The 15,699-nt window shown below is 33.8% G+C and overlaps 2 protein-coding genes across 2 annotated transcripts; both read left to right on the forward strand.

Annotated features, from left to right (window-relative positions):
• The first annotated feature begins 4,376 nt into the window (after positions 1 to 4,376).
• LOC132619554 (profilin-1-like) lies at positions 4,377 to 7,460 on the forward strand. The gene is made up of 3 exons (XM_060334432.1): positions 4,377 to 4,661; positions 5,992 to 6,129; positions 7,092 to 7,460. The coding sequence occupies exons 1-3, from the start codon at positions 4,539 to 4,541 to the stop codon at positions 7,224 to 7,226; spliced, it is 396 nt and encodes a 131-aa protein (XP_060190415.1). The 5' UTR covers positions 4,377 to 4,538; the 3' UTR covers positions 7,227 to 7,460.
• Positions 7,461 to 10,270: 2,810 nt separating this feature from the next.
• Positions 10,271 to 11,614, forward strand: LOC132619629 (protein OXIDATIVE STRESS 3-like). The gene is made up of 2 exons (XM_060334491.1): positions 10,271 to 10,872; positions 11,143 to 11,614. Exons 1-2 carry the CDS (start codon positions 10,607 to 10,609, stop codon positions 11,411 to 11,413), a joined length of 537 nt encoding a protein of 178 aa, XP_060190474.1. The 5' UTR covers positions 10,271 to 10,606; the 3' UTR covers positions 11,414 to 11,614.
• Positions 11,615 to 15,699: the final 4,085 nt, after the last annotated feature.

The raw sequence follows: 15,699 nt of genomic DNA on the forward strand, positions 1-15,699 counted from the left end.
ATAAAATTGTTCAGTTACCCAAAAAATTTTTTTTTGAAAAAGTACATTTTCCTGATGTGGTGTGACGATTGAGACAGTTTTTCCAAACCCTAAAAGCTCATACATGCTAAGGCATCTTCTCCGTAAATGATCTCTTATGTTCCTTAAGCATTATTTTCCAGCACATATGTTTTAATATACATCTCTAACATATCAAGATTCATCATTTAACGCACTGTATCAGATGCCACCATAAAGTCTTGCGAAGACTCATTGCCAAGTATGAAAATTTCAGAATAACGAGCAAGTACCCTGAACAATGGAAAATGACCTCTACCCGATATAAAAAGCATTAACTCATTCGTATTAGTTTCATTCTAATATGTAAGTTTCTAACTAACCAATCATACTCAACATTTAATGGAAGTTTAACAACCGCACGAGCACCACAACTATATCTAACTGTGTCAGATTACATATATTATGTTGTCGCCCAAATAACAATGCAACTTTAGCACGACGGTTATTTGAAATTTTTAGAAATATTATAACTAACTTTATTGAAATTGACAGCCGTAACTCCAGTTGTAAATTTAAGAAATTGGATAAGCAATAAATCATTATACCTAATCACCAAATGAAATGTCAATTGATCGTCTAATTTGGCTTACCCAAAAACATAATATAAGAATAAAAGGATGGTAACTCTGCCCCTCGTTTTTACTCTAATTTTATCTCCTTTATATACATTTACTTTTTTGTTTTAACCTCATAGCAGTTTCACCAAAAGAACTGGGGGAAAGATAAGCAAGAACAATGAAAATGGAGGGAAAATTATACAAGAAAAAAGATAAAAGAGATTATGATGTTGAAACTAATCTCATGCTGAAGGCACATAAGAGATCTCACATTTATTTTTTTGTTTCAATTGTGTTGTTTACAAGCTGAAAAGTAATGCTGAAGTCACATAAGAGATCATTTATGGAGAAGTGCCTGAGCATGTATAAACCTTTAGGGTTTGGAAAAGTAGTCTTAATCGTCATATCACAGCAGGAAAATGTATTTTTTTCAAATTCTCTGTCTTAAAATATAGACTGAAAGTGTTTTAGGAGGCATAAACCTTGCTCCAAAATTTAAAATATTCACTTAAGGCTCATGTATAGTAGAGCACCTTTAGTATAAATAGATTTAACAGGCCGTTTATTTTTAAAAGTGAAAATCGCACACGGAAGGTGCTCTACCAAGTATGTGTTTTCACCATTTAGGTTATGAAATTTCTGACAAACCCATTTGTTGGATTTGTCCCACAAAGAACACGATTTCGGTAAAAAATTCCATAACTAGATTTGATCCCTTACATTTTCTATGGCAAAGTACTGTAGTACTATTTTGAACACGGGCAGTTGCCTGGCTATATTTAGATAATCTAACTGACAACTAAATAGTGATTGACTGTATGGGATTTGTCAAATTCTCTCTTAGCCTGATTGGTCCATATTAAAGTACGCCAGTACCCAGCTGAATGGGTGATCAGATGCATAAACAAAAATCCCAAGGACTTACAAGTTACAAAGAATAATCCAGCTTTTATTTTGAAAGAAGATGGGGTTTTTAATTATGTGCATGATTATTCAAAGTCAAGTTATCGATCAAGGACTGCCCCCTGAATAAATATTTCGACCTTTATAAGCCTTGCACGCTGGCCGTTTGACATTAATTATTACGATTTACGAGTAGTGGTTTACATCTAGATTCCGCCTGGATTTTCTTAATGCTTAATTATGATTAATGAACTAAGACCAAGTTAAGGGACTGAGTTGAAGATCAAGTTCAGTGATCTTTCTAATTTTCTAATTGACCTTGTGCCAAGTAAATTTTTGTCAAATTCGAGGTCAAACCTCAATCGTCCAAAAATGATATTAGATGTGTATTATTATTAGGATGGATAAAAAAAGAAATGACATCGCTTGAAGATTTTTGGGTTCATTGGCTAAGCACCTCATTCAGCTTAATGGAGATTGGACATTGGAGGTTCGAACCTCATCTGGACTTTTTGTTTTGCAAAGTTCTGAGCCTATTCTTTTGGTTAAAGAAAAGGAGAAGTTGAATAAAGTTGAACCCTTAACCTCTTCTGGTATAAAAATTCAACTATACCAATAACACAAGTCATATGCACTAGTTAAGTTGAGATAAGATGGTATATTGTGCATCAAGATGATATGTTTATTTTTCTGTTTCTACAAATATCTGACACTACTTATAAAAGGTTCTGCATAAGCCTCGATATTACAATTCTTTATCTTGAAGGAAGGTGGATTATAACTGAGAACAAGTATGGTATGATGTCAATTGTAAAAGTTCATTTACATGAGTAATATTCCCAGCTCCACAAGACCCGCAGCGTACTCTTGTCCCTGCCTTAGCTAAAATTGCCTCTACAAGCGTCAATCTTGATTTAATAATATATATTACTAGTACTTTTATTATCTCCAAATCAGCTTTTCTTGAAGAGAATATACATAAAGGTGACAAATGAGAACCCTGGACTCCTTATAAGGCTTGGTCAATCCTCCTTCATTTGAGATAGTTTTTGGAGTGTAAGTTAGACCCAATGCTAATTTGACAAATCTTCCGAGTTCCAACTGTTAACACATTGATTCGAAGTAAATTGAGGTTATGGATCTGCAATAACCGAATAGGGACCGAGTCCCCAAATGAGAATTTGGCCCAATTAACAAGTGGCCCAAGTGCATGCTGAAGAGATACATTTTTTTGTGCGGATTGTCCTTCAAATGCACTGGTCTTTAATTTTTGGCCCTCAAATTGGTGGTCTTTAATTTTTGTCCTTCGCTTAATATCATGAGGTTTGGGTTCGAATCCTGTCTCAGCAAAAAAAAAAAAAAAAAAGATAATTTCGCAAGGCAGAGTTTTGTAGCAAAGTTAGGTCTATTCGGGCTAAAGTTAGGCCTTAAGTCAAAGTTTTGAAAAATTCCAACTGAGTAAAAATAAAAAATATTCTTTTTGCCTTAATGCAAACTTCTACCTTTAAGGTAGAGTTTCAAACTCTGCCAGAAGGCAGACAGAGTTTTGCTACAGGGGCAAAATCTTTACCTTAACGAATTTTTTTTTAATTTTTTACTAAGTGAGGATTCGAATCGGAAACCAAGGGGTTCTAGCGAGGGCCAAAAATTAAAGACCACCAATTTGAGGGACAAAAATTAAAGATCACCCCCGAATAAGGGCAATTGTGCAAATTGCCCGAAGAGATATTCCTCCTGGATTTGGCCTGAACTTACGCGCTCCATCACAAACAGGACAGAAAATATGAAGTAAACTACTTTTAAGTCCTTTCCAATTTAACATACAAATAGATGTAAATAATCCATACTTCAATTAATTGACAAAATAAATATATATTATATTTTCTAGTTTAAATTCGCTAGGGAATCAAACAAAATGTAATTACATTGGGATTTGTTCGATTGCTGGCTCTTGCCCAAATTCAGAAAAAAGTCACACTTCCATCTTTTTGAATTATTCTGCATTCCTTTAAATTATGTTCAGATCGATATTAAATTCGAATAAGGTTCGTTGGTTAATATATATAGTGCGAAAGTGTTATATTATACTATCGCTTTATTATATACCACGTTGTTACGTGAACGTCGTTATATATATATCAGAGAAATAGTTAGATATCAATTGGTTTAAAATTGAGCTTATTAATCCATGGATTAAATGTGATATCGTCTTCCAATTGCAGGTTGCTACTATCCAGCATGAGTGATCTTGGCTCTCTCTTATTATTTTTTATTTTTTTTGGGAACCACTGAGTAAATACTTAGTGGGGTGATCCTGGCATTAATCATGTATTTAGGGAGGTAATCAAACAGGTTAATCAAGCAACGTACCAACTATCAAAAATGAACACGAAGCTGAGTGAAGATTAAGAACTTTTGCTTTTTAGTTTGAATCCCCGTCGATCCCCTTTTGTTGTTGTTGTTGTATATGTACAAGACTTGTTGGATTAAGCATACCACGTTTGTGCATATTACTGTGTCTTAGTTGTATATAATATTTACTTTCTATAAATAAATAAAAAGTGAGATCCTCATTTGAAGATTTTTACATCCATAAATAATGTATAAATTAAATAAGCTAAGGGGGTTGTCCATATATGTTAGACGTGTACTTCGTTTATTAGATAGATCTAATATTAACAGTGAATATACGACATATCTACTACTACCTTATTTTAAAATTTAAACTATATATAAGTACATATAAAATGTTATATTATTTTTTTCATATAATATGTTAATTAATGTGTATTCACTATATATATAGAGTAAAATTTTAGATCCGCCTGTGTGTTTGTTACACCCCGCATCATTCTCTCTTCCTCAAACCAACACCTAGACGAGTTTCCAACTTTTGCAAAGCTGTCCTATTTAAACTCTGTCCCCCTTTTGCACCATTGAACTTTGAAACAACCAACGCCTGAATTGTTTATTCTGAAAAAAAAAGGACTAGGAAAACAACATTGTTGAGTCGGAAAAATGTCGTGGCAAACCTACGTGGATGATCACTTGATGTGCGAAGTTGAAGGCCACCACCTCGCCGCCGCGGCTATTCTCGGTTTTGATGGCAGCGTTTGGGCTCAAAGCCCCGCCTTCCCTCAGGTTGTTAAATGATGTTCTGATCAGTTTGTCTATAGCAATTCTGTCGAGTACGTGCTATCTAGTCTTGTGGATCTGTTCGTTTTACATTTCTCTTGTTTTTCTTATAATACAATGTTATGTCTCTACTCTCTATGAATGGATCTATCTGAATATACTTTTCGTGATTTTCTTTCATTCATTAAAATTAGATCTGTCTTTGATAATTATGCTGTTTAGTTATTTGTCGTACAATGTTAGTTTTGATATCTGATTGTTTGGTACAATATCATGCACAGACATTCTTTAATGTAGTGCCTGATCAGAACTAATTTCTGTGTACGTATGGTATTTTCGTGTGAATGTCTAATGTTTGGGTAACGCCAATGGGTAATGCCAATATCTGACGCCCGCGAAAGGTCGGGTCAGAGTCATAATGGAGCATGGAAATTGTTTGAAAGACTTGGTTTAGAAATAATGTTGCGCCTGCTATATATTAACTATAACTTTTGACGTGATGATAAGCGATTGATCCTATAGGTGTTGGAGTGGGGGAAATTGTTGAGTAATGCCAACATCGGGCCTATACCAAATGCCTAGGTGATGGGCCATGACTGACCGTCGGAGTCATGGTCGAACATGGTGTTTGCTTGAAAAGTTTGGTTAAGAAATAAAGTTGCGCTCTTGCTATAAGTTGTAGCTTTTGACATTATATCCTAACATGTCTTACACTAGCAACATATACCAACCTAGCTTAGCTTATTGATGGTCTGCCAGGAATATCATGTTTAATTTCCATGCCAAGTTACTAGAGTAGAGTATAAATGTACAAATCATAACATAAGATGTTCAAGTCATTTCATTAATTTCATGACAAGAACTGGTCACGACGCTTGCAAAACTCGAAACACTGCTCTCAATTATATCTACAATGCCAGGAAGTAACTGATATTCTACGTTCATATGGTCATAATATGGTGTTTGCTTGAAAAGTTTGGTTAGGAAATAAAGTTGGGCTCTTGCTATAAGTTGTAGCTTTTGACATTATATCCTAACATGTCTTATACTAGCAACATATACCAACCTATCTTAGCTTATTGATGGTCTGCCAGGAATATCATGTTTAATTTCCATGCCAAGTTACTAGAGTATAAATATACAAATCATAACATAAGAGGTTCAAGTCATTTCATTAATTTCATGACAAGAACCGGTCACGACGCTTACAAAACTCAAAACACTGCTCTCAATTATATCTACAATGCCAGGAAGTAATTGACATTCTACGTTCATATGGTCATTATATGATGCTGTTGACGAGTATAATTAATGTGCTGTATTTTATATGTTTTAGTTTAAACCAGAGGAAATTGCTAATATCATGAAAGATTTTGATGAACCTGGATTTCTTGCTCCCACTGGGCTATTCCTTGGTGGGACAAAGTACATGGTCATCCAAGGAGAACCTGGTGCTGTCATCCGTGGCAAAAAGGTATTTTTCCTCTCCTTGTTACTCTTTCTGTTTTTATCTTGTCATCAAAATCAATTCAAATCTGCTTGCAAGTCTTTTCCTGTGGATTTCTTGAGCTTTTAGAGATTATCTTTTAGGCAATCGTTTCAGGTTGTAATTTTTTTCCCTCTATAAAAGGATTTTTACCACATTTAAGAAGAACTGTGGATCACTTCTTGGAGTGTCAAATAGACGGGTTGAGCTAAATTTGAGTGAGTCAAAATGAGCTAAATTAATTAATGGGTGAGTCATTAACCCGCCTATACTTAGACGGATTGGACGGGTCATTTACTTTCAAGGGTTAATTTTGTCACCCCAAATCAATCCTTTCATTTCAGACCACATTTCTTGCATTTAGCATTTTTCTTTGGGGTTGTAAATCCTGCAATATGAAGTGATCATGTTTTTGTTTTATCTTTGCAGTTTTCTTGGTCTACCATGAGTTCATCTGAATTCTTTGATTTCTATTCAATTCACAAATATATATATATATATATATATATATATATATATATATATACAAAAATTTAAGCTTGTCTACAAATATAGATTAAACTCATTTTGAATGCAGTGATTATAAATTTGGGTTCGTCTTCGATGACCTCTATAAGTGCTCACATGAAAATTCCCCTATTACTTTACATTTATCTTTGGTTTCAAGATTTTCTTCATCATCATCTGCTTATCTTGGCCCATCACACTTTGCTGGATCTGTTATAATTGTGTCATTGTCACTTTTGTCTCTATCTTGTGCTGATCTATAATTTTTGTCCCTCATAAATCATAACAAATAACTTCAAAGACCAGTCCATTTGAAGGACAAAAGTTTAAAGACCAGCCTATTTGAAGGACGAACCGTGCAATTTCTTCGTTATAACTAGTGTACTATGTTATGGATCTGTTTCCTTCAGGTTAATTGTGAAGTCATTTTTAATTTTGTGCAGGGATCTGGTGGGATAACCATCAAGAAAACAAACCAAGCTCTGATTTTTGGGATCTATGAAGAACCAGTGACTCCAGGACAGTGTAACATGGTTGTTGAGAAAATTGGAGACTACCTCTTTGACCAGGGTTATTGAATTTCATAAATCCCATTATTAATTTTTTTGTGTTTGGTGATTGCATCTCCATGTTATATGGCCAAAGTGTTACTGGAACTTTTTACCCAGAAAAATAACTAGCCTAACGGTTGCTATTTCCTCTTCGCTTTAAATTTTGTGATATTTTACTGAAAGAAGTGTTGTGTGTTGATCACTTGTTTAGCCTTTTATTGGGACCGCGTCTGTAATAAAAATATGTTTTAATTGGATTTCTTTTTTTGAGTAATCTGCTTTCTTCTGAATTCCATTTCGAGCTCTTCAATTACGTCAATTTGATTTTTTTTTCTAAGTACAACCAATCTCAAATTAGAATAAAAGGAGGAGTAATAAATCGGTATCAATACAAAAGAATAGTCTATGAGGAAATTGTGTGGGTAAGACCTTGGATACAAAGGAGTTTATGCTTGATTGCCGTGCTCAGCGCAGTAGCAGCACAAAGTAAAACCAGCCATAAAAAATTAAAAATACAACACTAATAATCAAAGCGAGATAATTGAGAAAGTAAGAGATAGAGGAATATAATTCTAGTTAATTCACGGTTCAGACTTCAGATGATGAAGATTCCTGAACAACAGTGATAAGCTACAAGATCTACATAAATTAAGTACAACCGACAACGTCGTGTATAATCAAGTGAAATCAGATGGACTAAATGATAGAGAAGAATGTATATGTTAATGGTAACTCCTCCTGTGATTCTCGCAATGTTTAAGTCGTTACAGAGGTGAGAACGTTGACACTAAGTAAGATTAAATTTAATCCCGACAATCTCGTAATCGAGCCTTTGTTTGAGTTATTTGATTTCTTGCTTTGGTACTTTGAACCTTCCAGGATGAATCGTTGTGGGCTTTTATTATATTCGGCGTGAATAAGACGGGTCCTAGAGCTGATTCTCGAATGATCGAACAAGTCTTTGATTTGACTAGCGTTTGATTTACAGTGGTTAATTATAATTCTCTCTATACCGCCACATGTCTATCAAATAATCTTCATTTCGATATATTTCCACCTATACACAACCATGAATTAGAAAAAAGAGAATCACATGAAGATATAAATTGAACATCTAGCTAATCTAAAACAACGAACAAAAATGTTCGATATTCCAAAGAAAAAATTGGAAACATTGTCTTAAAATCAAATTTAGAGGTGATGTCAGTCTCAATGTTAGGCATGATATGAGGTATGCCAAAACTAATGGCTGCGTCAACCAGGCAACCAGCCGATGATATGTTTTGGTCCTTAGTCATCCTTATCCAAGAAAAGAATCAAGTGGTTTTCCAACACTTTACACGTGAAAAAAAAAATCACTTTACATATTTATTTTTTAATTTAATATTTTTTATAATTTTTTTATTTTTATACATAACAAATTTGAAAATAACACACAAAATAAATTGTATAATATTTATGATTGGATTAAAAAAGCATAGGCCTCAACCAACTTGTCAAAAAAAAAAAAAACTACTCGAATAAAATGTTGAATTAAGACGGATAACGATCAAGCTAAAGGAATTAAGCATAACATACTTTTTATTTCTAGAAAATTACAGTTTGATTGAGAGTGGTGAGGATCTAGTAGCTCAGTTGGTATTGGCTACCTGAATTCTCACCTTGTTGGTGAGGATTCGAATCCCCACATTGTAATCTCCTTCCCCTACTCTCTATGTAATCAAAAAAAAAAAAAGAGTTAAAACAAAAAATTGAGTTATTGATATGATTGGATCAAACAATGCCTTGAGAGTCAAGTAATTCCGAATGATATAAATACGTTTCTTTCCACGTCAATATATAGTTGTATAATTTAGAGGTAATTGTACTTATCTTTGAACAATTATTTTTTTCTATGTAAAGTGTAAGCGTTATGTCCACTCATTTCTTTCTAAGAAAATTTGTCCCTTGATTCGACAATCGTTGTTCTTTTCTTTACGTGCTTAAAACTCTACACTTCAATATATATAGGATGAAAGTGTGATTAATTTGGACTGTAATTTCAATTTGAAATGTAAAAACTTATAACCTTGGCTATTATTAATAAGATGATCGAAATTCCTTTCTTTATGAGGGATAATTTTCCCCATATTTTTATACTTTTATCATATTTTGAGAGGTATCTAAAAGAAGCATGACCAAAAAAAAAAAAATACCATCTAAAAGAAGAACTAGGCAGGAAAAGGAGGATATGAGAATAACTCTCGCGTCTCCCAAGTCAGTTGGTGTTGATATAGAGCCTGTTTGGAATGGCTTATTTTAGGTGATTTTAAATCAAACTAGCTTTTAAGCACTTTTGTAGTGTCTGGATAAGATTAAAAAGTGCTTAAAAGCACTTATTTTTAAGTCAAAGTAGTAAAAATAAGTCAACAGTCATAAGTTAGAATTCTTAACTTATGACTTATGGTTTATAAGTCAAAAGCCATAAGTCCATCCAGGCTCATAAAACGTTGTTTTTTATAAGAATTTGGAAAAAAAACTCTCTATCTTCTTGGAACAATTATAAAATTATATTTTTCGAATATGTGTCAACTCAATTGAGGGCATAACAGAGCAAGACAGACAGTGCCACGGATATGGATTTTTTCCATTTCTATGTTCCAAACTCATATAAATGATACGATTTTTTTATCAAACATATAAATGATGGATGAGTATAATTTTTTACGGACCGATAATATAAATGAATTTTTATGGTATTATATTATTTAAACGATAGATACAAGTAATAATTTATAAAAAATAAAAAAATTATATTGAAAAAAATATGGATTACTGTCATACCAAATTAAAATAATTTGATAGTGTGAAAAAAAGTTGTACTTTCATTCATTATATATAAAATAAATTTGCAATAAAATCGTAGTGTTTATCCTCTTTTCAAGTTAGTGTCACTCTATATTCAAGGCATTCCTTTGAAACCAACCATACGTAGAAGATAATATCGAATGTGGGGATAAGGCAAACAGGCAGGACATTTTCAACTGAGAATTATTTTCATGATCAGACACCCACTATTTAGACAGCCAATTCCATATGCTTGTCGTGATACCTAGTTCAACTTTGGACACGTGTACAACTTTTTTTATGCCAATCTTGATCAGCTAATAGATGGTATCGCCAATTTCTGTGTACTCCCCTGTCCCGTATGTCCCAAAAGTGAAAGTTAACTAATCAACACATTATCTTGTTCTGCATGTCCACCTATTACCCATATAAATGCTTCCTCAGCATTCAGAAAAGTCCCATGTTCTTTTGCGTGCTTAATAACTGATAGACCAAAAGTTTTTAGCTGACTCAAAAGTTGTTGTTTGCTTTCCCCTTTTTTCTTGTATATCTTCTTCTATTTCAAGAATTACTTATCCAAAATGGGTGATAGCAAGATTCAGTTGTTTCAAGATCAATGGTTTCAATGTGGTAGTAATATGAAGAATAAAGATCATTCTTCGTGGATGATTAATGAAGGCAATAATAGCCCTTCTTCTTCATCCATTGGAGAATCAACGATATCGAATGCATCTTGTTCTTCTTCACTAGAAACAATGGATGATGCATCCTCACCTGCTTCATGTACTTCGTCTTCTGATGGGGCTTTGTGTGATTTATCAACCCTTATGGCCCAATTGCCCATCAAGTGAGTAAGCAAAGTTTAAAGAGTTATATATTGACAGTATAAAATTAGTAATATGATGTGTGAGGTTATTACTAATTAGTAACTTTTTATAGATTGTTACGTCTATTTTTTTTTTAGGTGTTCTATATTGTAATACTGACCATTGACGGTGTATAAAAGTTAAACTCAAAGTAAAAAAATCTTGCTATGAATTAAAATTAGCAATCTTGTAACGTGAGAGACTTTGTGAATTTGAGGCTAAATGTTAAATCTTTGGATGTGTGAATGCAGGAGAGGGCTTTCAGAGTATTATGAGGGCAAATCGGAGTCATTTACATCTTTGGCAACCGTGAAAAGTGTAGAAGATCTTCCAAAGAAAGAAACTCCTCATAGTAGGAACATGAAGTCTTACAAGAGTTCTTACAAGTCATACACTCTTCCTAAGCCAATCATCTTCAAGAAAGCTTCGAGGACTTCATTTTTATCATCATGTTATAATAGAAAGTCAAATTCTTCTATCAGCCGGAGCAGACTCCCTCTAATTCCTGTACAAAGAAGTTAATTAGATATATGATCACCTTAGTATATTAACCTTTAATTTTAACTAAGAAGTGGGGAGGAACAAATGGGAATACAATTTTTGGAAATATGAAATCATGATTACAAAATTACTGTGGTTGCCTCACCTCTCTTCAATGGAAGTATTGATCTAATACAAAATTATGTTTGGCAATTTTATAATCCATTATTAATGTTTAAGTGAGCTTTGTCCCCTGATTTTTTTGCACGGATTGTCCTTCAAAGGCGCTGGTTTTTAATTTTGTTCCTCAAATTGCTGGTCTTTAACTTTTGGCCGTCACTTAAAAAAGTGCCCGAAAATGTCTCGAGGTTTTGGGTTAGAATCCCGACTCAATAAAAGAAAAAAAAAATCGCCAGGCAAGGCAACGCCAAATTTTGCAAGGCATAATTTTTTTTTAAACAACTGGAATTCTATAAAAGTTAGGTCTTAAGTTGCCCGAATAAGCCTACTGTTGCTACGAAATTTTTCCTTACGATTTTTTTTTCAACTGAGCTGGGATTCAAATTCAGAACTTCAGGTATTTTAAACGAAGGACAGAAAGTAAAGACCATCCTCGAATAAGGCCAATCGTGCAAATTGCCCATTTAGTACAGACAATGAGGCCCTAAAACATACTCCTTGTGATTTTGGGCTGCCTTTGACTCATTCTGTTTGGACAGTCTCGTTGTAAAATGAGACAGATGGAACCCAAATGACAGATAGAGTCGGACTACCATTTTTTTTGCGCGGATTGCCCTTCTTTTGGGGTGGTCTTCAAATTTTGCCCCTTATATTTGTTGTCTTTAAATTTTGCCCCTCATATTACAGGTCTTTAATTTTTTGCCTTCGCGTTGCAACCCTGAGCTTCACGCAAAAATCATGAGGTTTTGGGTTCGAAGCCCCGCTCAAGCATAAATTAAAAAAAAAAAAAAAAAAGGGTCGCAAGGCAAGGTTGCATACACTTGTTAAGGAATAACCAAAGTTATGATGTGGACCCGGCATACTCATGCCTTATGGGCAGACTTGGGATGAGTATACCGAGTCCGGCATAACTTTGGTTATTCCTTAACAAGTGTATGCCGGGTCCGGCATACTTATGAGAAGACTTTTAGTTAAGCCTTAACTAAAAGTCTTTTCCTAGTTATGCCTTACGGGGCAGACTTTTAGTTAAGGCACAACTAAAAGTATGCCCCATAAGGCATAACTTTTCCTTAAGACATAGACTTTACCTTAAAAGGCAAACTTTTAGTTATGCCTTAAGAAAAAGTTTCATCTTATGGGGCATACTTTTAGTTATGCCTTATGGGATAGACTTTTAGTTAAGGCATAACTAAAAGTATGCCCCTAAGGCGGAACTTTTCCTTAAGGCATAAACTTTACCTTATAAGGCAGAACTTATAGTTATGCCTGGTCCGGCATAACTTTAGTTATTCCTTAAGGAAAAGTTTCGTCTTATGGGGCATACTTTCAGTTATATCTTATGAGGCACATTTTTAGTTAAGGCATCTAAAAGTTTACCTTGAAAAGTAAAATAAAAATAAAATTATATGCCTCAAGGCAAAGTCTACCCCTATCGGCAGACTTTTGGTCAAACATAACTAAAATTTTGCCGGTGGGGGCATAGCGAAATTTAAACTCTGTCTTGCGAATTTTTTAAAATATTTTGACTGAGTGATGATTCGAATCTGAAACCCATAAATTTTAGCCGAAGAGTAAAATTTAAAGAATACAAATATGAGGAGCAAAATTTAAAGACCACCCAAAAGAAGGGCAATTCTGCGATTGCCCTAGGACTACTCATGAATCTTTCTGCTTTAACTAGATCTACTCTGTTATGCTCTGCCATGAGGTCCTTCAAATACATCATTTCGGGCTTGCAGACGATAGAAACTTTTTGGTACCCCATACTTAGCAGTATTAAATTAAATTTAATATGTATTAATTAACTACTAAATTCAGTAATATAATTGTATCTCAAGACAGGTGTCATGTAATATTTCCTATATACATTTTTACTTGTCATGTATATTAAAAATAGATGTCCACTTTTACTTGTTCAGTTTAAAAAATCATGAGATAATTTACTATTTCATACCTATTTTATCCTTATTATTAATTATAGGATTGGAAAGTTCAAGAATTTTAGTGGCAGTACAACTTTTAAAGTGTGTTATATTGATTTCAATCATTAAGTTACTTAGCAATAGTTAGAGGTAATATAGTAAAATTGTCATTCTATTTTTGGTTCCTTACTAGGTGCGAATAAAATTTCACTTTTATAAATACCGTGTATTTTTTAGGCAAATACGTATACGCACACGCACACAAACAAACCATGTTAACTTACCATGATTAAGTGATTTACTTGGGTCAAAGTAGGTACTTGCTCCATTCCTTTTCACTTGTTCTTTATACGAAAAATAAATTTTTCTCTTTGCTTGTCCACTATAACAAATTAAAAGATATTTATTATTTTCTTTCAATGTAATCCTTATAAGTAACTACATAAAGTACTAGTAGTCAAATTTAGATTTTCAGCATATAATTAATAAGAATAATTTAATAAAATAAATAGTTTATTAAGAGTAGTACCAAGTCAACAAGCGACAAGTAAAAACAAACAAAGGGAGTATTAGTTAACTTAATTTAGTAATATTTTTTATTAACAAACACATATTATACATGTATTACTATGATGCAAAAACTTGCGCCGAGAGTTTATTGGAAACAGCCTCTCTACCCCACAAAAGTAGAGGTAAGATCGGCGTACACTCTATCCTCTCCAGACCTCACTTGTGAGGCTGTTGTTGTACTATAATGTAAAATCGAATGCAAAATAAGTACTTATGCGTATATTATTTTTGGCTCAGCACCCACACTTTCACCAATCTCAAAATGGAAAATAAAGAGGAAAAAGGGGGAAAAGAACTTCCTCTTAGAAAACAATGAAAAGAGTAAGGTATGCCACACTTGTAAGAGTATGTGCGTAGGCCACCGAATATCTTGATAGATTCCACTATTTATAGGTAATGAATAAGCCTAACTGGACCGGTTAAAATCGGTAATTGGAATCGTAATCGGAACCGGTGGACCGGTTTACCCGTCGCAGGTCTACCGAGCTCTTCTACCGGGCCGGTTTTTAAAAAATACGATTGATTAACCGGAACTGGCCGGTTAACCGGTCAAATTTTTTTTTTTTTTTAAATGTTGCAATCCACTGGACCGTTGGGCAACGGCTCCAAACGGCCATTCTGGCCTCCCAACCCCCCCCCCCCCCCCAAACTTTTTTTTTTATACATTTTAACCCATCCCCCACCCCTATATAAACCCCTCTCCATTTTCAATTTTAATCCACACCAATTCACTCTTCTCTTTCTCTCAATTTCTCTTACTTATAGCTACTTTGCAAAAAATAGCCACTTTAAATTTCTCTCAATTAAATATTATAAAGTTTTATTCTAGTTTCAATTATTAATTTTGCAATTATAAAAAAAATTGTTGGTGGAGTTGGTGATTTTACAACAATCCGAAGTAGATCCAAAGCTTTGGTGGATTTGCAATTCTAGCTACCTTCACTTTGGTGGAAATTAGTCCGGTAATTTGGTACCTTCGTTCCAACTCTATCTTTATTTCCCGCTATTTAATTTACGCAATTTAATTTGTTGCAATTTATTTTCTTGTGATTTATTTGCGTGTGATTTAAATTATTGCTATTTAATAATGTCGAAGAAAGTGAGATATGGTGGCGGTAGTAGTAGGGATGGGTTTATGGAGGAAACATTTGTGAACGAAACACCTAATTCAGGTATTAATATTGGTGGAAATAATCCACTTTTAGATCATGAGGTAATGCAACACTATACCGGCACTTTTAATGAAATTGATGATGATGAAACACAAGCCCCCGAAAATCGCATAAGAGATACAGATCCTGCACAATCACACACACAAGACAAACCGTTAAAAACTTGTAAGCCAACCGCTAGAATTTGGAAATTTATTACTAAAGATAAGAAAAGAAAATTAGCTATATGTAATTTATGTAACAAACAAATTGTTTTCAAGCAAGAAACTAGCAAGGATGGTGGAACGAGTTCACTAACGAGTCAAATGAGAACTAGACATAAGGAGATTTAGGGAGAGAAAACGGGTTCAAATGTGGGGGTATTCAACTAACAATAGACCCAAGAACGGGTAAATTTTTTAGCTATGACAAGAAAAAATATCGTATAGAAATAGCTAAAATGGTTTCTTTTGATGCTCTACCATTTTCCTTTCCTTCGGGTTTG

This window comes from Lycium barbarum, chromosome 1, assembly GCF_019175385.1.
Source record: "Lycium barbarum isolate Lr01 chromosome 1, ASM1917538v2, whole genome shotgun sequence".
Classification (NCBI taxonomy): Eukaryota; Viridiplantae; Streptophyta; class Magnoliopsida; order Solanales; family Solanaceae; genus Lycium; species Lycium barbarum.